This window comes from Oryzias melastigma, linkage group LG4 (assembly GCF_002922805.2).
Source record: "Oryzias melastigma strain HK-1 linkage group LG4, ASM292280v2, whole genome shotgun sequence".
Lineage (NCBI taxonomy): Eukaryota > Metazoa > Chordata > Actinopteri > Beloniformes > Adrianichthyidae > Oryzias > Oryzias melastigma.
In genome coordinates this window covers 9,318,582-9,340,884 of record NC_050515.1, presented here as the reverse complement: position 1 = coordinate 9,340,884, position 22,303 = coordinate 9,318,582, and the positions used below count along the sequence as shown (strand labels likewise).

The 22,303-nt window shown below is 37.8% G+C and overlaps 1 protein-coding gene across 2 annotated transcripts in view; it reads right to left on the bottom strand.

Moving 5' to 3' along the window:
- Positions 1 to 21,590, bottom strand: part of negr1 (neuronal growth regulator 1) — a 181,020-nt gene extending 159,430 nt beyond the window's left edge. The window contains exon 1 of one of the 2 annotated variants that reach the window (XM_024278316.2): positions 21,107 to 21,590. In XM_024278316.2, coding sequence (XP_024134084.1) covers positions 21,107 to 21,276 — 170 coding nt within the window. In that variant the 5' untranslated portion in view covers positions 21,277 to 21,590. The remainder of the gene's footprint in view (positions 1 to 21,106) is intronic. The other variant, XM_024278315.2, reaches the window with a different exon arrangement.
- Between the last annotated feature and the right edge of the window lie 713 nt (positions 21,591 to 22,303).

The window sequence follows — 22,303 nt, the reverse complement described above, 5'->3', positions numbered from 1 at the left end:
TTAATAATTATTTATTTAGCCTAGCGTGTCCTTAAAAATAACTCTAAAAGTTAATTTTGTTTAATAGACGTACAATTGTTATGATTCGTCTTTTAAAATCTAAATTGTATTATTTCACTTGTGGAAGAAGCAGCATTATAATCAGTAATTGATAGTGTTCACAGATACTATTAATGTCTGATGTGTAATAAAGATACATTAGAGTAGGAGCCTGTATTTATGATTGTGATGCATTGCAATCGAAAGAAGGAGCATGTTCATTCCTTTAACCAGTTTGATATTGCAGAAGAATACTGAAAAGATACTCTCAAGTAGTGTTAAAATCCCAAACCTCCTGTTTTCAATACCACAGAAATCAGCATTACCTCTTGTTAGATTAAATCCAATCAACATCTGTATTCTTGTACAGCTTAAACACAGGGGACAGAGCTTTCATTTTAAAATGTTACACTTCCTGAGCTTTCTTCTTTCATCAATCTATAGTGCAAATGATTGAAATGTTTCCTCATCAAATGAATACATAAAGGGCTGTTTTCCCACTTTGCCTGGAGAAATGCTACCTGCTGTTATTCAGTGTTTTTTTGGTGGCAAAACAGAAAATTATCAAAATACTGAAAGAAATAAAAATGTCATTTTAGCATCTACATGATTACACGTGCCTTTGAGGGAGAAAAAAAGACATTGTGCTAGTCAACACCACAATGTCATTCAAAACAGTTTCGAAATGTAACAACAAACCTCAAACACTGAAGAACACTTTCCCCCCCTTTAAACCTGCTGAATAGCCCTGAGGTGGCCGTGAAACAAAGTTGACAGGATTATCCTCCCCAAGCTTTGAAAATAAAAAAAAGCTCCCATTAGCGACTGCACAAGTATAAACTAGGGTGAATTTCTAAAATGAAAGTGACAAGTCATGCAGTGCAAAATAGAAAGCAGCAGGGGCTTTTTGTTGGAATCAAAGGCATTGCCTGGATTGAGGTTTGCAGCAGAAAGACGGGGCCTCCACACTTCTGAAGAAGACAACTGACTGCTTGAGAGATTCCAGAATGAACTGTAAAAGTCTGAGAACTGATTGCATGCCTCAGGACACTTCTATTGTGGAACACAACCTTATTTCTCAAAGCACTGTCAGATGAAACAGTACATGTGTTTTAAATCAACCATTGGCCTCAACGGTTTAACATGACAGGATGACGGCTACATAAACTATGTAAACTTTCAAAGCACCAAGAAACCAATGGTAATTAGCTTGGAGAAGTTTTCTTTTCAAAAGACTACCTTCCATTATGATTAAAAGAGCAGCCATTTTGTTGAGCTTTTTCAATGAAGTTTGTTAAAATACATAATTTGTGTTAATAGATTGAATTGCAATCAAAAGGAAAGCGCACCATCTGCCATTTAATAGGATCAATTAGCCAAATGAAACTTCAAAAGACACACACAGCGGACTAAAAATTACTTTTAATTAGGCAAAATCTCCTAAAAAATAACCAAAAATGATATCAGAAGACATCTACCTCAGTTTATTTTAACCTCTTAAGATCTAGCAACCTCATGTGTGGACAACACATTTAGGGTTATTTTACCACAGGAGTTAATTCTGCTTAACTGTAGCCGTGTAACTACACTCTTAGAGGGATATCTCAAATAAGAGGTCATTAGGTGTAGAATCTTTTCTTTTGTGAGAGAGTATTCAGACTGGGCACATTTGGTTTACCTAAAGTGAATCAGAGTTTGTTTTCCTCCAATAATCCGGCAGTTGGAGGCAGACTCCAATATCAGCCCAAATTTGAAAAATGCCACAAAGGGGGCGGGGCCAATGGAGCTAGACTGAGCGGCGGAGGCGTGGCTTGGATTTATGATACACAGTTAGGTTAGCTTTATGTAGCTGTAACACTAGAAGGCGCAGTACTTGCACTATTTACAGCTTAGTTTTTAGAGATAATAAAAATCTAAATGTATCAATCATTTTCTAAGCTTTGATTCAACTCAGGTTTTGTGAGAATCGGTTAAAACATGTGAGAGCTTGCCTGATTTTAGTGGTTGATGCCTGCATGTCTTACATTAAAACAGCTGCGTTCTGTTGACGTGACTCAATACATAGTTGTCCGCACGTCTCTGTCTATAGCAACAAATAGGCAAGGGCCAACCCAGTAATATATATCAATGCCCGACAGAGGGGCATTAATATAAAGTCTTGTTGAGACGGGCTTTCAAAATTGGTTAGCGAAACATAAAGCTTGAATAAGTGAACTATCCCGACAAGTTTTGTAAAGCATAGGACTTACATCATTTCTGTCTCTAGTTGCTTTGCCCCACCCTCATAATTCCTGCCCAATGACTGAAGAGATCTTTAGTTATGTGGTTAATTTTGTTTACACACTTTGATTGAAAGCAGGAAAGTCTGAATACACACCAAACGTAAGGTTCAGGACTTGATCTGGACCAAATTAAGCAAACTTGGTTGGCACTAAATGATTTTTCTAGTCTTACTTCACCGTTACATTTCCCATTTTTGCAGGGTTTTGTTTGCAATCATTTCTCATCAAAAATGGTATTTGAATGCTAGAGTAAAAATGTCTACAGTTTCTTAAAGATGCAACAGTAAACAAACCCTCGAGGCGAGAATAAGTTTGATAGAAAATACTATTATGTTTCAAAGTTATTTTTCCTGGATCTTTTGGGTTCAAGTCAAGGAAATAGCTTCATAAAAGGGGACATTTTAACATTATTATGGATCTCTTGGTGGCGACTAAAGCCTGCTATAGTCTGTGGTCATGCAGGCCTGCTGTGCAACTCTGGAAGTAACAAATTAAAAAGAAAAAGACTCCTTCAAATCCCTCGCACTATTTCCGCCGTTTTGATTTACTTTGAACTTAAATCCAGTTTTAAGAGCCCTGCAGAGATTCCAACTTCAGTGATTTTTTTTTTTTTTTTTTCACTTTTGGACATCTCGCCACCCACAGATTTTTGTTCCTCTTCTAGTGTACAGTCAGCAAAAAGCAATAAAAATAAATGCTGCAACAAATGTCCATAGTTTTATGGTGTTTTCTTGACCACAGAAGCCAAAAGACTCTTAATGACTTTCATATGATCTCAGCAGCTCCACTTATGACAAAATAAATCTTGACACACAACTGTTACTCTTTTTTTACGTGTATACCATGTAACACTAATGCATGACACAACTAACGATGCATTTAATATTAGGGTATGTTAAATGTGTCTTTTTTTTAACAAAACTTGGAAAAAACTTTGGAATAATTATTTGAAAATTACTTGAAAAAACATGATTTAATTTTTAAAAACTTCTATTTTTTTTTTTTGTTTGATTCCATTTGTTATGGTTTTTTTTGTTTGTTTTGTTTTCACCACTCTATTTTTCTCAGTCAGAAGATTTGTTGATTTCTTTAGTTTGTATGTTTAAAGGGAGGAGATGGGATAGAAGATATCTCTAAAGCAGCATCTCTGACACACATAAATCCTACAATGTTTAGATTCACAGCACGTCCATTTTCTAACTTTACGATTTGATGGAGCCCATGATTACTCAAAAATTAAATGTCTTATACGTTGTCCTTTCCTTTTATATACCTCGATTGTGTCCTCTTAAACTAACTGACCACAGCCTTCAACAGCAACGATTTGTGTAGATCAACAACACCACCGATATATGAGGATACGCCTCATTTCCATCCACATACATGGACTGGAGAAAGTTTTTTTCCAAATAAGTAACTTCACTGATACTATGATGTTTTACAAAATGATTTTGGATCATATCCATCTCTTTAATAAAATAAGAATGCATATTACATATTCAGCACTAGATTTACATCATAAACAAATATGCACTGGATAGATAATATCTGGAAGCTTCCACTGGATTCTGAAAGGGAAAATGAAGCTTGAAGCGGCAAAGGCTCTTTAATCCAATTTTATCTGCTCACTAAGGCAATATTCCAAATAAAAGGAACTGGACAGTATAAAGTAGTTTGAAACTCAGTTGTGTTCACCCATGGGTCCACCCACCTGCTAATAATAAAAAAACACTCCTAAATCAGCTCAAATTGGAACTTTAATAGAATGAAAAGGGCTTACTAAACCCCCACCCCCAGACACACATAGCTGTCAATAATGGAAAATAAAGTAATATACATCCAATAGATCCTTTAAACCACAATGCATATGATGTAAAATCTATTTTTTTTATCATTGAAGTACTAATGAAATGCTCCCTTTACAACCACCCTTAAGCTTCTTCTATGTGTTGTAGGGTCATACACTGATTAAACAGTTCACGTGTTAAACCATAACACAGCCTAATTTGATCAATTGTTCCCTAACTGATGTTAAAATATAAAATTATGATATGCAAGTGGAGTGGGGGATTGATTGTCATTAGGGTTGTAAAGAGCATACAAGTATTCCGATACTCACGATCTGCTCCCAAAAATTTGAGTTAGGATATTTGCGTTGTCCAAGATCGCTGATTTATGATCTTTATATATATACTAGAGTGTAGTAAAAAATATAATTAGGGAACAATGTATGTATTGCTCTGAAATGCAGAATAATGTTTTGTGGGGACAAGTAAGTAATATTGGTGAAAACATTTTTTTAAAAGCATAGATCCAGGATGCTCTAATAATCCTTTTATAATAGAATCCTTGCCTCTTGCATCAGAATTGAATCAAATTTTAATTCCCACTACTATAGATTACCTGGAAAAAAGTAAATACAGATATACTATTCTCCATGAATGATCAGAAATAATCTTAGAAAGAATGTTAAAAATGCTGCTCCTTCTCTTCACACAACACTCTAGTGGTACATTCATGCTGAATAACTTTTAATATTAATGAATCTTCTAAGGAACAGGGTAAAAAGGACTGAAGCTCATTAAAATATAAGTGCAGAAACTTATTCCAAAAAGCACTACAGAGTATAACTATCACTGTTGGGCTTGAGCTACAAATTATCATATCACTACCACTTTTAGATTGTATTTCTGTATTTGAATTGTTGCCTTTCTTTTTATAACTTATCCACTTTACATTTGATTCCTGCAACATGTAATTGTAGTGTCTGATTTGAGATCCTCTAAACATACTTTTTTTGACAGACGTTGCATTCTTGCTATCTTACAGCACAGCTAGAGTCCCATAAGGCACGTAACATCCCAATCGCTGTCTAGTGTTGCCATGCCCCTATCTGCTGCTTCAGTATCAGTTAAAATAAAAATGTGGTATCTCTTCACTGATAAAATAGCAAATAATGTTGCTGGAGGGCTTTATTGACTGAAAAACTATGCCCTTCTTTCAACAGCTGGAAATGACACAGAAAATAACTGGATTGAATTTCTCTAAAAATACTACAAGAAAAATGATGTTGTGTTCCCGAGAACATCAGAAAGATCATCCATCACAAAGTTATCATGATTGCAATTGCTCTCCAGCTCACCTATAGATACATTTAAGGGAATGGAAATTAAAGGAATAAAGGCCAGAAGGAAAATAAAAAGAATCCAAGAAGACCACAAAGATATTGAAAAAGTATCAACACTATGAAAAAGTTTGAGGTAAAACAGATTATTATTGGATTTTCTCTGTAAATCAGATACTAACAACAAGCTACATTAAATTGCTAAGTAAAATAATAATAATAATAATAATAACATTCATAAGCTTTTTTAATAACCAAGCATTAACCCTTTCAGTCATTATATTCTTCTGTTCCCAGAATAACTCAATAAATGCAATAGGGACGGTTTTAAATTCCACTTGAGCTGCGCCAATTTTTGCCCTTTTTAATTGGATTACTCTACAGCAACAAACCATTGTGCCATCTTTGTAAAAATTGAAAACCCTTAATATACTGTCATGAATCTGTAATTAGGCAGTAATTCAAAAGGGACAGTCATCACAATTCTCATTCATCAACCAGCAAATTACAGCTTTGTAATAAAAATGCTTTGTGTCATTTAGAAGCTCTATGGAGAGGACATAGCCTACATTTTAACCCAAAGTTTTGATTAATGTGAACCTGAACAAAGCAGCTCTTGATTGTAATGCTATCTTTACATATACTTTGCTTTTTTCAGCATTATCCAGCTTATAACAGAACTTTGATTCCAGACACACTACTATTGCAAAGACCATATTGTAGGGTTGCAGGGACAAGATTACAGACCTATAAAAGGCTACATAAAACTACAAAACCATCACCGAAATGCAACTGAAAATGAAAGCTACAAATAAAAAAACACTAAATCACAATTTATGAAATGGTAAAGTCACAAGAAATTGAACACAGTCATGCTAACCAAAGAGAGAGACAAGAGAAAGACAAGCTAGACACAAGATTCTAACCAAAATCTGTGCAAGGAAATCAAGGATAAGGTTGCCAAATATGAGCAACCATGACCAAGGGCAACCATGGTGCTGAGGTAAAGCTGTCCGCCTGTGATCGGAAAATTGCAGGTTTGGCTCTCTGTGTGCCCGTGTGCAGAAGTGTCCTTGTGCAAGACACTGGATCACACATTACTGCCTGGTGGCGCCAGTGTTAAGTAGCAGAATGGAACTGCAATCAGTGTGTGAACATTTATAGTATATATCAGCGGTTAAAGAAAAAAATTCCAATATGGCCGCTCACTGCTGGGATTTTTTTCCTGAACTAGCATACATTTTCCTGAGCCACCAGGGCCGCTGGGTTGCCAGAAACTGTTTCGCCAAAAGGCAGGATACACCCTGGACACCATTTCATCGCCAGCCTGTCACAGAGCCTATAGAGCCGGCGCGATGGAGTCCACACTACCGGACCCTGGGTGGTGGTGTTCGCCATGTTGGCATGCAGGTGGTTGGCTGCCTGGTGGACAGAAAGCTACAGCGGCTGTTGCCGTAGCACGCAAAATCGCTCCAGTTTCGTATTTTCATCGAGATGATAATAAAAAGATCCTTCAATTTTATTTTTATTTTTCCCATCCATCCATCTTTTTCCACTTATCTTTTACCGGGTCACAAGGGCAGCAGTCTAAGCAAAGATGCCCAGACTTCCCTCTCCCCGTTGACTTCCTCCAGCTCCTCTGGGGGGACCCCAAGGCGTTCCCAGGCCAGCTGAGAGATGACGTCTCTCCAGCGTTTCCTGGGTCACCTCTCCAGGTAGGCATCCAGGAGCCATCCGGACCAGATGCCTGAGCCACCTCAAAACTGGCTCCTCTCAATGTGGAGAAGAACCATCTCTAATCTGAGCTCTCTCCTGGTGACTGCGATTCTCACCCTATCTGTAAGGGAGTGCCTGGCCAACCTCTGGAGGAAACTCATTTCAGGCGCTTGTAGTAAGGATCTCGTTCTTTTGGTCATGACCCAGAGCTCATGAACATAGACGAGGATTGAAACGAAGATTGACTGGTAAATTGAGAGCTTGGCTTTCTGCTTCAGCCCTCTCTTTACCACAACGGACCGATGCAACGATCACATAATGGCGGACGCGGGTCCAATCCGCCTGTCGATCTCATGCTCTGATCTTCCCTCACTCACGAACAAGACCCCAAGATATTCAAACTCCTCCACCTGAGGCAGGACCACCACTGAGAGAGGGCAAACTACCTTTCTCCAGTCGAGAACCATGGACTCAGACTTAACTAGGCTTTCCCCTCTTGGGTTAATGCTCATTCTGAGCTACAGACAGATGGAAGTATTGTCTAAAACAGTCGTCAGGCGCAGTACCGGTAGTGAAATACCAGGAGAGACTGAATGATCTGGTGAACCCAGACATGGCAACGTGCTTGCTGGCACCTCTGTAGAGGTCTCCAAAACAGTATCTTGGGTTTCCAAGATACTCAGCGTTATCCATGTTTTCCATAATGTGGCAACGAATTAAGTCCAGAGAAACTTTTGCGGTTACCCTGTGGCTGAGGCGGTAAGTCGTCGAGGAGTAAATTTGATGAGTGTCAAACAAGAGCTGGGAGTTGCAAATTTGACACACAGATTGTGTCCGGTGTACTTTTCCAGTTTTCCACTGCATTTTTTAATTAATTTACACAAAATGAGAAACTGTAGCTAAACTGTGACTAAACCACTGTTTACATATTGTAAATTCACACTTACAAACAAACTACTTTTTTATTTGACAAAAGACAAACATTTAAAAAATTGTAAAAATCAGCAGATATACTTTTTTTCCTACATTATATTTTTCAATCAAAATAACTAAATGTACTGAATCTAAATGATTATCTTTTGTCTCAAAAAATAATTTTCTTAACATAATTAGCCATAACTTATATTTCCTTCCCAACAGTAGTAAATTAAACAGCTGTGCTACTATGTCACCCTTTAACAGACTCCAAGGACATTCTTACAAGGTCTGCCTTGGTTTGTGTTGCTATAGTAATCGTACATTCAAAAACAGAAATAAGAAAATGTTTTTTGTGTGTGTTTAACCTGCTAATCACTGCATTGCATAAAGGTAAACTGAAGAGTCTTCACTAAAGACAGATTTTGCAGGTCATTATTCAAAGTACAACCTGCCCTTCTAGTTTCATTCCCGGCCTTTAAATATGGATAAGCACATTTAAATGTAAGTGGATACGATAAAATGCAAAAAAAAAAAGAAAAACATCAGATGACATGTATAGCGATTTTACAACTAACATACACATTTTTACTTTAAACCTTTACATTAATGATTCTAACCTACAGTTTTACTGAACATTTTATTTAGTTGACCTGTACATACGTTTTTATTCATGTGCACCTGTATGGAAACAGTAGTCATCAAATATTGTGTTCTATATGGGTTTGGTCCACTGCGGTTCACTAATATTTAATCATACAGGTTATACATCTACTCAGCTCGCATATTTTCAGCAATTTGAAATCCACATAATGCAAAAGGATCAACTCCAATTAAGGTTATTTGCTAATGACAACCCACTGAAGACAAAAGTAATTTAGAAATGACCAAGTTTAGGTTTTTGGGTTCTCATCAACTGTGGGAAGCAAACAGACACTCTAAATGTATAATGACGATAACAAATACATTTAAATATATTTATTAATTTTAAAAGAGTACTAATAATTTAAAAAAAATAGTTTATTTTCTTTTTTATTATAAAAAACAAGCAAAGCTACAGCATGTTTCCAAACACTATGCTCACAGAGCAGCAAATAGTGCAAAAGAGCAGCAAATATTATTTTCACAGCACTCACTACTTGTGTATTTAAAGTGTAAAAATGTCAAGCGTATCTATAGAAGGACAATGGCTAATACATTCATTTTTTCCCAACTGATGAGAAACTTTTTTGTTAAGAACATGATTTTTTTCACAGTCCAAGAGAAAAATTGCATATTTTTCTTCTGGCGTAGTAAGATTTACTTTATCAGTTCATTTAAACACACTTTTCGAATGTTTTGTTTTACCAGAACTAGTAGTTGTTTCATACAGGTTAGTAAACTGCTAGAAGCACGACCACCAACTGTGGGAATAGTAACAGATTTGCACCCGAGGCATCCAACCTCAGCCAACTCCCCATGCAAGTCAATTCATTCCAGCAACCCCCATATAATGGGTACAAGCCATACAACAAAAAAGATCATTTTTCTGATCATTGTTATACCCAAAGGTTTGTTTTTTAGAAGATATTAAGGATGAGCACCAAAATCATTACATGTGTATGGAAATGCATAAAAAACTTGGGATGTTAAATAATTAATAATGAGTTGGTTTATAACTTTGATGTTTCTTGCTTTTGTTGTGCAGGGCCTCAAGACAGCCTTAGTTTTAAATTGGTGCTTTAGAAATAAACTGAATGAAATGTGATCCCAAAGAACCTAAAATTCCCCTTTCTTGCTTTAAATCGGTGATAAATGCTCGAGATACTAAAGTATCAACACCTGTTTAGGTATTCCAGCAAAATTTGTTTTAAACGCCGTTCCCTGAGCGACTCCCTTTCACTTTGAAGGTCACATCATTAGCGACACTATTAAGGGAGCATGTCTCCTGCTAATTATTGAGTTTCACATATGGCTTTAGATCAGAAATAAGATTTAGTCATGCAGAGCTGGATTCAAAAGAAAATGTCACGAGTATCAGAAGTTGATTGAGATTTGATAGATTTAATTTAGTATAATGCACTAGACATGCACCTTTTTTATTGTCTCTTTTTCTGCATTACAATAACAGGATTTAAAATATGATGTAAGTAGGTTTTGTTTCTAAACAGCTGACATGAGCAGCATGCCAAGACTTGCTGGTATAAAGCTCAACTGAGAAGGCACAGAAGAGATTATGCAGTGTTGTCAGAGTAGCACAACTAATTATCATAAAACACAAGGAGATGCTAACTGATTGATTAAGGATTTTAATTGAAGGGGCTCTAAGGGACGGTTCTCTCCGTGATGAAAGTATAGAAGACTTGGCATACAACTGAGAAGGCAGTGCAGCATTCAACAAAGAGCTTGTAAAATTGACTTGACTCTGCAGAAACTGTAACAGAAACAAAATCTGCAACATAAACAGAAAAGTGGCATCCTGGAAAAAAAACATGCTACAAAAAAAATGACTTCTGATGCAGTTTATTGCAAATCTGTGCCAACGACAACTGTTTACTAAAACTATAGGAACTGACTTATGTCCATTTAGTTGTCTATCAAGTTATGTTCAGGTTAATGTTTCTTTCAGTTGCCAGAAATTCTTACCCTATGATTTCCTGTGTGAATTTCTATAATTCAGAGCCAAAAAGCGTCCATTTTTAACCCAAATAAATGCCCCCATTCCCTATTATTGTCATGATTATAAAGAAAGAATTATTAGAAATATGCTTTAAAGCCTAGCATGACATCAATTTCTCCAAAAGGAATTACCTTGAGAAAGCATTTCCATTTAGACTAGAATTCAGCAGGCACTCAATCACTTTAGTGCTAATTGAAATACATTAGAAAGAGAAATGCTTAATTTTTTAAAAGCTCAAAGGATTGACTTTTCTGACAAATGAAGGCCACAAATGCAATTCATTTTGAAGTATTTGTTGTTTACATTGAGGTTTTAAATGCATGTTAAGCCAACAACATAGATGCCGTCTACGGTTGAAAATGTGTAATTTAAAAAGCTAAATTACGAGGATTGGACTAAATGAGGTCAGAAGCCAAAAGTAGAGGCCTGTTATGCCTATTATCATCAGATCATCTTTGCACTTGTTTTAACAGTGGACATATTAGTCTCAGTGGTTTGGCAGTATAACTAACTTGATAAAACAAAACTCAATTCCACAAGTGGGAGTATAAATGGAATATCTGTGAATGAACAGACTGGGACATAACACTGAAAAGCCCCACAAACAATAAACTGCTTGATGTAAACAGGACTGTGGTGTTGACTAATAGTTTAGATTCTGGCTATTTCAACAATCTAATCAAACCTACTTTGAATTTTTGCTTCAATATTCTTCACCCACACATGCAGTAATACATTTTGTTGTGTTTATATTTTGAAATAAATTCTAATGTTGCTATTTCAGCAAGTTTGTTTATAGTAGAAGCTTACAGACAATCTAGAGTTTTGGGGACAGGATATGATGTGGGAAAAGAAAATTGCATGAACTAATTTACGTAAACAGCTATTTTAATTTTCGTATATATTAGTACCTGGGATCCCTAGGTGTGACTGTGAGTGTGTCATTGTGTGGCTCTGCGACCATACTGTTATCCTGTTGGGGGTGTACCCTGTGACTCCAAAAGGGATTCAGTGGGTTCAGAAGATGGATAGATGGATAAAGAAAATCTTTAAATGTCTCCAATGTGCAAAGATTTCCACAATATCCACATTTTAAAGTCTGCCTAATCATTCCTGTCTAAAAACTTCTGTACAAAATGAGAAAATATAATTTAAAGTCATTCTTAGAGGTGGGTTGAAGAACTGTTTCCATTACTGAGCCCTGTTTATGATTTCAATCACGGGACATCGTTTGCTCAACAATGTCATAAGCTGTAAACTACTTTGTTTGTCACGGTTTTCTTGTACACATGGCTCTTGACTAACTTTTTGTACTGGTTGCACCGGTGCGCCTAACTTTTTTTCTTAGGTGCACCAGAATGAAAGTTTGTTGACTCCATTGCATTTAACTCTGCACTTTTACATGGTCCCTTTCCTTTGTTATTTGCTTTCAATATCCCCATTAAGACTTAAAAATGATTACTTTACAAACCTTTATTTATAACACAGTTCTACATTAATGACAAACTACTAAATTTACTGTATATAGTTTATAAAAATGAGCAGTTTGAAAAAGCTTAAATTTGGGACAAGAAGTGAAGTGGGTGGAACCAAAGTCATCCTGCTCCGCTGCATTGTGATCCATCAAGTTGTAGACACATAGATCCATGAATGACTTTGTTTTCCTGGTCTGAGCTGGAATTTGGATCAGAACTGTAGGCCTACATCTGGATAGAAACAATATTGCTTACTGTTTTTTTTTTTTGCACTGTAATGTTAGCCTGGGGTTGTGAGGGTCTGTAAGCTAGTGAGAGAGAGAGTAGCATATGAATATATTTATACTAGAGCTGTCAGGCGATTAAAATTTTTAATCGCGACTAATCGCATTTTGTGCTGAGTTAACTCGCGATTAATCACAAATTTACATGTGGTCTTTTTTAAGGAAAAAAAGTATGTGGTTTGTGGAATTTAGCAGTTCTACATTAATTATGAAAACAAGAATGGTAAAATTAATAGTTTTCATCGGAAATACTTTATTTTGTAACATTGTATTAAGATAAACTTAACAATAAAAGGCTGTAACATAAAATCCCTAACAAAAGCCCAAGTGCAAGTGAAGGGCATTTTAAATTCTAAACTTCAATCAACGTTCAGTAAAATAAAATAAAAAACATCAAAAATAACATTTCCATAACACTTTCATGTTCATTTTTTGTCAGGACCAAATCTTTTCCTCCTCTGCTGAACTGCAGTAATAAATGAAATAGAGATTTATCATTTCCAATGAACTTTTGTTTTTTAAAACATTAAAGACTGAGAAAAGCGGGATACACTGTGGATAGTTTGACAGTCTGTTACTGCCGCCGCGTTCTCTGGCTGCAGCTTGATGCAGCGACGTGTCCAGCGGAGCTCACGCCATGAATATGCCGGCAGACAAACCGCTATGCTGGGGTTAGATCATGCTTAAACCTACAGAACGTTTAAAACGTCCCCCGGTGCGCTTGCTGTTCCGAACGTCGGGGGTCCGCAGCTCTCGGGACGCGGCGCCGGACGCGAGCCGGTACCACCAGACGTGATACTGGACACGAACCGGAGCCGGGTTAGAGTGCAGGAGCTCTCCAGGTCCTTGCGCCGGCCGGTTTTAGCTCGCAGCTCGGAGGTTGGAGACCCGCCCGTGATATATTGAGAGCAGCCGGTGAGATGGAGGGCGGGACGCCCGTGCGCGCGGTATGGAAAGGCACGTGTGAGAAAGTCCGCGATTAATGCGTCAAAAAAATTGTCGGCGTCAAGCACGTGTCAGATTAATGCGTTTTTAACGCGACAAATCTGACAGCCCTAATTTATACACTAGTGAAGTTAATGATAAATTTCGCAAACCATTTGATTCTGTTTCTTGTTTGTGTATTGTTAATCTTAATAGATGTAGACCAATCCAAATTCTCCCTTCTCCTTTCCTCCCCATTTGAAAGGGTAGTTTAAGTGCAAGTCGTGTCCGGTAAATGTTTTTTTTTTAAATCTGACCCTCCAAAAGGAGGGGTACAAAATCTTCCATCACGAGGATAAACCGCGTCATGCTGAGAAGCGCTTTTCTTCACGTGGGTGCGCTCTGAACCAGAGAAGTTTACATTTAAATGTAAGGAATGACTTATTGTTGTAGAATGACCTTTTTAAAGGTATAAAACCGCTGTTATTTATATTCAAGCACTGGAAACTCTGAACTAACGCTAGTGCACCGGCGATTATACGATATTATTTTTTTCATAACTCTCCGTTTGGAGTGACAAATGAAGGGTAAGGGAGAAGGGCTAGGGAGAAGGAAAGAATTTGGATTGGCCCATAGTCTAATGACCACTAAAACCTCTTAAGACAGACATGGGAAATTGTGACAACCACAAAAGGATCAATGATAAGTTACTTAAACAACAATATTTACAACCAGTATTAAAAAATGTTGATTGATTAAGAGTGACAAAACCTAAAATATCAGGAATTTCCTGGTTGGTTCACATTAATATGTATAGAGATCACCTCCATGCAAAAAAAAATTGTCAATGCAATTGATATGTTGAGTGCAGAAAAATTTCAAGCCTGAAACAATTTGAAAATTGAAAATTCTGAGGTCTTGTTTGTACTTTTGTTGCAAAAAAATCTGTTTACTGAAGAAAAATGCTGGAATATTTTAAGTTGCAAGGCCACTTTAGGTCACATTTTGGGTCTCTTCGGTCTCTTTAAAGGTGTCTCCCTCAAAGCTTGAGCAATCACTTAATATTCTTCTCTTCTATTTTGCTAGAATATGCTTTGGGTGGGGCTCTAACTCATTTAAACTAGATGTTGTCTCTGGCACAAGTACTTATAGTAAATGTCAAGACCTTTCAGGACCATAATAATGATGTAGACAAAGAAAATGATGCATGGCACCATTTTTGTCCAAGATAGGGCTATAAAACACAGCTCCACTTCAATCGTGTACAGCCAGAAAAGATTTTTATCAACCAGTCTGTTGACATGAAGTAATGATTTTAGATTTATAGGAATACCAGACTTTCAAACTAGTGACAAGTCAATTTTGCACCATTACGGAGACAAAGGCTTTCTGGTACAGGCCTTATTTGTTGCTGAGAGCAGACTGTCAAACTAAATAACAAAAAATAAGCTGAGATCGTTGTCTTTTGGTGTGTACAGAGTTGCCCCCACTTACTGGCCTTGCTGCTGCTGCCTGCCTCCATACAATGTCAGATAAAGTGTAATAGAGCAAGATGATTATATCACTCTTGATTAGTACCACATGTGTGTATAAACAAAACCGCAATGCATGAAGAAACACAAAGCAAGAGGAAAAATAGGATTTAGAGCTATTCTTTCATTTTTAGCGATAAGAACCTCTTTAGAATCTGAACGGCATGTAAGAGCTTGTTACAAATACCATAAAAGTGAATGGTGGTGTGTTGGTTACTAGTAGGGCTGGGAATCACTGGGTACCTCACGATACGATGCGATACGCGATACATGGCTCACGATATTGATAATATTGTGATACTGCGATGACTGGTAAAAATCCTCTCGAATAACTAACATTATTTAGAAGATCACATATTTTTTGGAAAATATATCCCATTTATTTATGTTTTGCTTAAACACAATCATAATAAACAACTTGTCTTATTTTGTGGAACAAATTATAGACAATTTTGTACAACATTGCTGAAATCAGTGATACTATGTCTTTGACAAGCATTGACACCAACTGAATTGGAATTATCTGTCAGATTCAATGTTAACAATAGTAAACATGATCAACAGTGCCACTACTTAGTGCAGAATTGTTGTAAGCAACACAACAAAAATTTAATAATTCAAGTGGCGACAGCTTTCTACCTCCAAAGGAACGTCAAACCAAAGGATGATGAATATGATGTTTTACAGCCTCTGTCAAGTGTTACCTAATTTTTTGTGCACTTTTACCACATTTGAAAAGGGCTGGGCATCGAAAATTGAAGGCTGATTTACACAGACTGACACTTGCGATTTGTTTATTTTCCATTTGGTCAATCAGCAGTCAATAGGTAAAAACCCTAAAACACACATAATAATGGCAGTTAATATTTACAATTTCTATTACAGAATAGCAATAAACAGCTTTAATCAATAGTAATTTATATAATTTTAAGTGCTTCAATTAACTAGCAACCTCCCTATTTTACAGTGCATTCATTTACTTTATTTTAATTACATTCTTATTGAAGTTCATACATCAAATCCTACATTTTTTATTTAAGAATGACTTTATATTAACATTAGCAAAAAGTAATTACCTTTATTTGAAAACTTCCCACCATAAATTTACCAAAGTTACACTGTACACCAGCAGGTTAAACATCGAAGTTCATGAAAACTAAAAACCCGACCGATACCTGAAGTACACACAGACAATTGCGAAGCACACACCTAGTTCCCACAGCGCACCGATCAAACAGGAACTAAGCAATTACGGTAATTCTAGAGCTCAGACAAAGTCACTTCTTACTGGCTGCCTCTTCTACAGATGGATGATAATCGTGCACAGGTAGGCATGCTTCACACACGCGCTACCGAGACTGTATCTTGCCTGTGCTTTTCAATTCAATTGAATTCAATTTTATTTATATAGCCCAAAATCACAAAGAGATTTGCCTCATTGGGCTTCAAAATATAAACAATTGTTAAAAACTAAACAGACTACATAAACTGGTTATCCCTGCCCTTAGACCCTCCCTCCCGGTAAGGAAAAACTCCTAAAAAAAACCTGAGTCAGGAAAAAAAGAAGAAACCTTAGGGATTCCGACATGAAGGAGAGATCCTATCCCAGGACGGACAGGCAATACCAGAACAGTTAAAGAAAAATTAGCTTCTACAACTACGTAGAATTCATTTTCCTGAATGAAGCGTGTGCATCGCCATTAAACGTCCGATGCAGCGCACCCAGCTGCTCAATAGTTCCGCATCCAGACGCTCATCGCAACAGCCTCGTCAAATTAAAATATAATATCGATATTTGGCAAGAACCCGAGAATCAATCGCAGGACTAAATATAGCAATATATCGCAATATCAATATTTTGGCACACCCCTAGTTACTAGGCTGTAAAACTTCTCACTACACACTTTATACACTTTTCTAAGACACATTTTCACACTTTTCTCTCTTGTTTAAACACTCAAAGTTTAAACATTAATAGAAAAGTAAGTCCAGTATTATGGAATTCAAACAAAGATCTGCTCGCAACTAAAGATTTATGTAACTCTGGCAAGCTGAGCGCATTCTTTAAAGCCGACCAGCATAGCCAGATGGAGTGAGGGTTTTCCTATCTGAAAGTAATCTAAAAACCACTAGACCCAATAAAAATACACCCAAAAAGTAAATCTAATTTAAAACTGTCAAACCGACACCAAACATAAAGTAATTTTTGCCCTTAAATTTAAAACTGCTCAATGGGGCGGGAAACCGCCCGCTCTGGTATTAGTCTAGCAGACACGGCATGGAGGATATTGATTGGTCAACAGCCAATCAGGGCACAGAACACAGTGAGCTGTGAGGAGAAAGAATAAAAGACTTGCAGAACTGTCCTGAAAAAATCTGCAAAACAGTGAGACAGTGAAAGGTGAACCACACTGATGAAAATCTATGCGGTTCCACTAAATATCTTTCCAGATTATTTGTAAAATCAAATAACTAAGTAGCTCACCAAGCTGATGAACGGGTCTAAAAAACAGAGTGAAAAGAATGCATTTTCAAGAAATGTCACAATAGTATATATTGCTAAAATGAAGTGACTCATTGCTTAAAGTTGGTGTTCATATTGTTTAGTTGTTTTCACATGACTGATCTTTATAAAATATATATTTTATCGCAAGCTTCCGTTTTTTTAACTTGAGTAAGTGTTATTGACAACTTAGATAACAGCGTAGGTACCATAGCAGATAGTAGATCTGCTTGCTAAACTTAAATTCACTGGATTTTGAAAAAGCTGAGGATTTCTAGACAATAAAACAGCTAATCAAGAACAAAGAGACTTAATCCTTTACTGTATCCTTGGTCAAGTGACTTTTGACTTAAAACAATGTTCCACTCATTACCTTTAATAATGGCACCTGTTTGAACAGGTAATCTGTATAAAAAGTACACATATCCACACCCTTAGACAGTAAGATTACAACTACTCCACCATGACCAAGACCAAAAAGCTGTCTAAGGACAACAGTGACAAAATTGTACACCTGAACAAGACTGGGATGACTCAGTCTACAATAAGTCAACAGCTTGGCGAGAAGAATTCAGCTGTTCTCACCTTGTGGGGTCCAAATGAACTGGAGAATGTAGGTAAAAAATCAAGAAAAACACGCGGGGAACTGGGACCACAGTAACAAAGATTACTATACACATCACACAGTACATCTCATGGATTAAAATCCTGCAGTGCTCGAAAGGTCTTCCTGCTTAAGCCAGTACATGTCCAGGCTCGTACAGGATCCCTGATCCGTATTAAGGAAAGGATGAATGGGGCCATGTATGGTGAGATTTTGAGCGGTGGATGAAACGTGCCAGGATCTTTAAGCATGACAATGATCCCAAACACACTACCAACGCAGGGTTGGTTACGAAAAAAGCATTTGAAGGTTCTGGAGTGGCCTAGCCAGCCAAGCCAGTCTGGACCTCAATACAATTGAGAATCTGTGGAGGGAGATGAAAGTATGTGATGCTCACCGGCAGCTCAACACATCCTAACTCTTGGGAAGATCTGCTTGGAAGAATGGACCAAAATAGCAGCTAGAGTATGGGGAAACCTTGTGAAGATCAACAAGGAATCTTTGACCAACCAGGGTTACATTACAAAGTTTTGAGAGGAAATCTTTATTTTCTGTACCAAATAAATAATTTAAAAATCATAAAATCCAATTTCCTGGATTCCTCTTTTAAAATTCAGTCTATCCCAGTAGACTTGTTCCTATGATGAAATTAAGAGCTCTCTCTTCTTTTGAAGAGGGACAACTTGCAGAATCTGACAAGTACTTTTTTACCTTACTGTACATGTAGTACTCACTACTACCATAGAAGACAAGAATAACTAGTTTTCATGGAAACTTTCTTTAACTGTAATACCCTGTTTTAAGGTCAGCTTGGACTACATGTTTAGGACAATGGCTCTTTGATGTTGATTACAGCTGGTTATCCATGTGGAAGAGGTAGTAGAGGACCATGTGTGTCTCCTGGCAGCACAGGAAAGAAACTCTTTTTATCCTGCTTCCTGCTTTCAATGGCTTTAACTGTATGGCCAGATAACTAATTTACTGAGAAGAATTACAGTTTATTCAGGTGAATCCAGTGGACGGAAAAGCAGCTGGGACAAGGGGAATGCTCCTCCGGTTCAATGGGAAACTTATAGCATCCAAGAAAATAAAGAAACAACAAGCGTCTAAAATGACACTGTGTACATGATGCTGTGAAAGCAACACAACACTGACAATTACCTAAGCCATGGGGGTTTCAGAAAAGATTTAAAGGGTCATTAAACATTTGCGGACCGCTCTATATTTAAAAAGCCCAGATGATTTTATTGATCTGAACCCACTGTCCTACGTCAATTGGATGAGAAGAATTATAACCTAAACCCTCAAGATAGGGAAAAATTGGCATACTATAGCAGAGGAACCTCTTGGGAGCCACTCCATAATCCAGAGGCAGTGACTAATTGCATGCTTCTGGGTTTGTCGTATTTGAGAATGCTCTCATTCTTAGCCAGCAATCAGCTCTGGGGCGCAGCAAAATTGCCCTCGACTAGTCAGGGGTCTCCACAATGGAGAGGCTCAACAAACAGGGCCTGTTTTCAGTCGATCCTGAACAAAAGACAGTTCATTCATGCATTGATGTCCGACTTTCAAGACCATTGATAAAAAAGAGATGGGAAAATGACAGAACTATGTCGTCTAATGCGAGTTGATGTAATGATGGTTCAGCCACAGAGCAGAACGTCTCATGAAACAGATGCAAACAAGTAAAAGGTGTTTTGGACCTTTGGTGTACAGAAAAGCAATTAAGAAATGAATAATTCAACTCTAAGAACCCTCAAAATAGTTCCTAACTTCCATTTCTCATTGTTTTCTTTTTAGATTAAATTGACAGTGACTCTATTCCCAGAAGTTGGGGAAGTTTCTCTTTAAAGAACTGACAAATTTGAATTAAAACTACCTAAAGCTCTAAACACAAATTATAATAATAACAACTCAGATGATAGATACCCTTTGTATAGTAGCCCCTATGACTTCTGAATATCATTTGATAAATTAAATGTGTCATATTTTCCTGTACTGTGGCATCCCTGTCCACCAAAAGCTGTCTTTGTGTGGCAGAAATAATCGAAGAGGCAAAGCATTGAAAACCAGTGACTAGCAGCTTCGTATGCATGTCCACACCCTGAACCTCTGAGTCAACATTCACAGAAATCATATTGAAATGGGGCAGAAATCCCTCTTCAGCCGTTCTTCTGAAGCATCAAAGCGGATATTTGAGTCACTTATTATCCCAATCCCTCAAAGATCCACCTTTTAGGGTCAAATGTTGACTTATTTTAGAAATAAATGAAACTAGAATGTTTTTATGAATACACTAAACACGTACATTTGTAATATTATGAATATGTAAGTAACTTTTCAGCAGTTGGGTTGTGTTTCTGGTGCTGAGTTTAATCCCAGATTTGGCTATCACACCCCTCTGTGCCCACTGAAGCAAAATACCACTTAATTTAATCCCTAATGAGTGTGTACCTGTGCAGCTGGCACCGGAGCCTACGTGATGGAGGGACGGGGTGGAGGGGGCGCGTGATGAAGACACAGCGTCACTGCCATAACTCGGCTCGGATCGGCGCGCGCGCCTCTCCTCCGCGTGCCTTTGAAGCTGCGACATTCCCTCAAAAACACCCCCAACATGGCTACGATTTGGGCGATGAGCTCTTTATTTGAAACGGCGGGGGGACCAACGAGCAAATTATATAAGTGATGCGCAGTACAATGAACCGTCCCACCGAGTGGGGACTTTACCACACGAAGCATTTTGCTTTTATTTAGGGATAAATCCTCAGGAAAAGTGGCGAAAAGAACTTTAGGAGCCAGCCGGGGTGCTCTTGAGAGCTCGCGGCACTTGCCGCCCCCCTCCCCTCCGTCAGGGGAAACACAGGGTTGGAGGGAAAACGACCTATTGTTGTATATCTCGCCGGCGCTAAATGACAACCGAGTCAAACAAAGTGCACCGACGTCCCCCCCTCGTAAAGAAGTGCGGACACAGAGGGGGGCTCTCACTTCTTGTGAGTAAAAGAGGGACGGTGTGGTGAGGAGAAAGTGAAGTTGTGTTAGCTTGTTTTACCTCAAAAGAGCCGTGTCGCCTTGTCTGCTGACCACACTTTCAACCGACGAATAGTCCACAGTTTGTCCGGCGGGCAAACAGGACGGCAGAAAGCAGCACAGGCTAAGAATGAACGCGGTAAGCCACTGACCAGACACACAGGCATCCTGCACCGCAATCATTATGTCCATCACAGCTGGATTCTGCTGTCGCTTCTCCCCAAGTCTTCTGGATGCCAAAAGCGAGCGTTAGCCTGACAAAAATCTACCGGAGAATCGAGCTTTATTTATTCCCACACTTTTCCACCTCGGAGTCCGCTCAGAAAGTGTTCCGTCGTATAGTTTCCCAGGTTTGTTTGGTTGGATGGAGGCTTCACTACGCGAGGAAGTCTTCTCTCCAGTGACTTGCACACCATCTAGTGAGGAAATGCGATTTAAAATGGGAGCAGACCTACAAGCAGACAACCCCCAGGCTCTGATCCTGTTGCCATGCGGCCGTTTCCCGGGCAACCCGTTCCCAGTGGCTCGTGATGGAGCAGTAAAACCGGTAGGTATTGATACAGCCCAGGAGCAATTAAAGGCATCGACTGGAGAACCACCCCCTATTTATTCTCCCTTAACCAAATGAACAGCCGAGTTTGCTGGAAATGGAGCCCGGTGTCAGTGACGCAAGTGGATCCCTCAGGAAAAGTCACGGAAAGCATTCAAGATGTCACACTTCAGGAAAATATGTCAATCAAATGATCATTTCAGTTTTTAATGTACCCTTAAAATTAAGAGTTTTCATATAGCACATGTGTCAAAGTTAAGGCCCGGGGGCCGGATCTGGCCCGCCAGGTAATTATATTCAGCCCTCCACATCAATCTATTTTATTGTTATTAATGGCCCGGTGTTATTTTGCACATATTTCTAACTTGTATAATTTAGAATATATATATATATTTATTTAGAGAAAAATAGTAACAGTTATTTAAGGTTGAAGTTGATATTTTCTAGAATAATATTTCTTTTATTCTTTATAATTATGTAAAAAAGTTACTGTTTTAAAAAAATGGCATAATGCTAGCTTTTTTGACTATTTGGGGATTTACTAAGATGTTTTAGGCTATTTTGGAGTTTAACTAATATTTGAGCTAGATGCTAGCTGTTTTGGCTAAATTAGGCTTTTTTGTTTTCTTTTTTTTAGAATATTTTGAAGTGTAGCTATTTTTTAAGCTA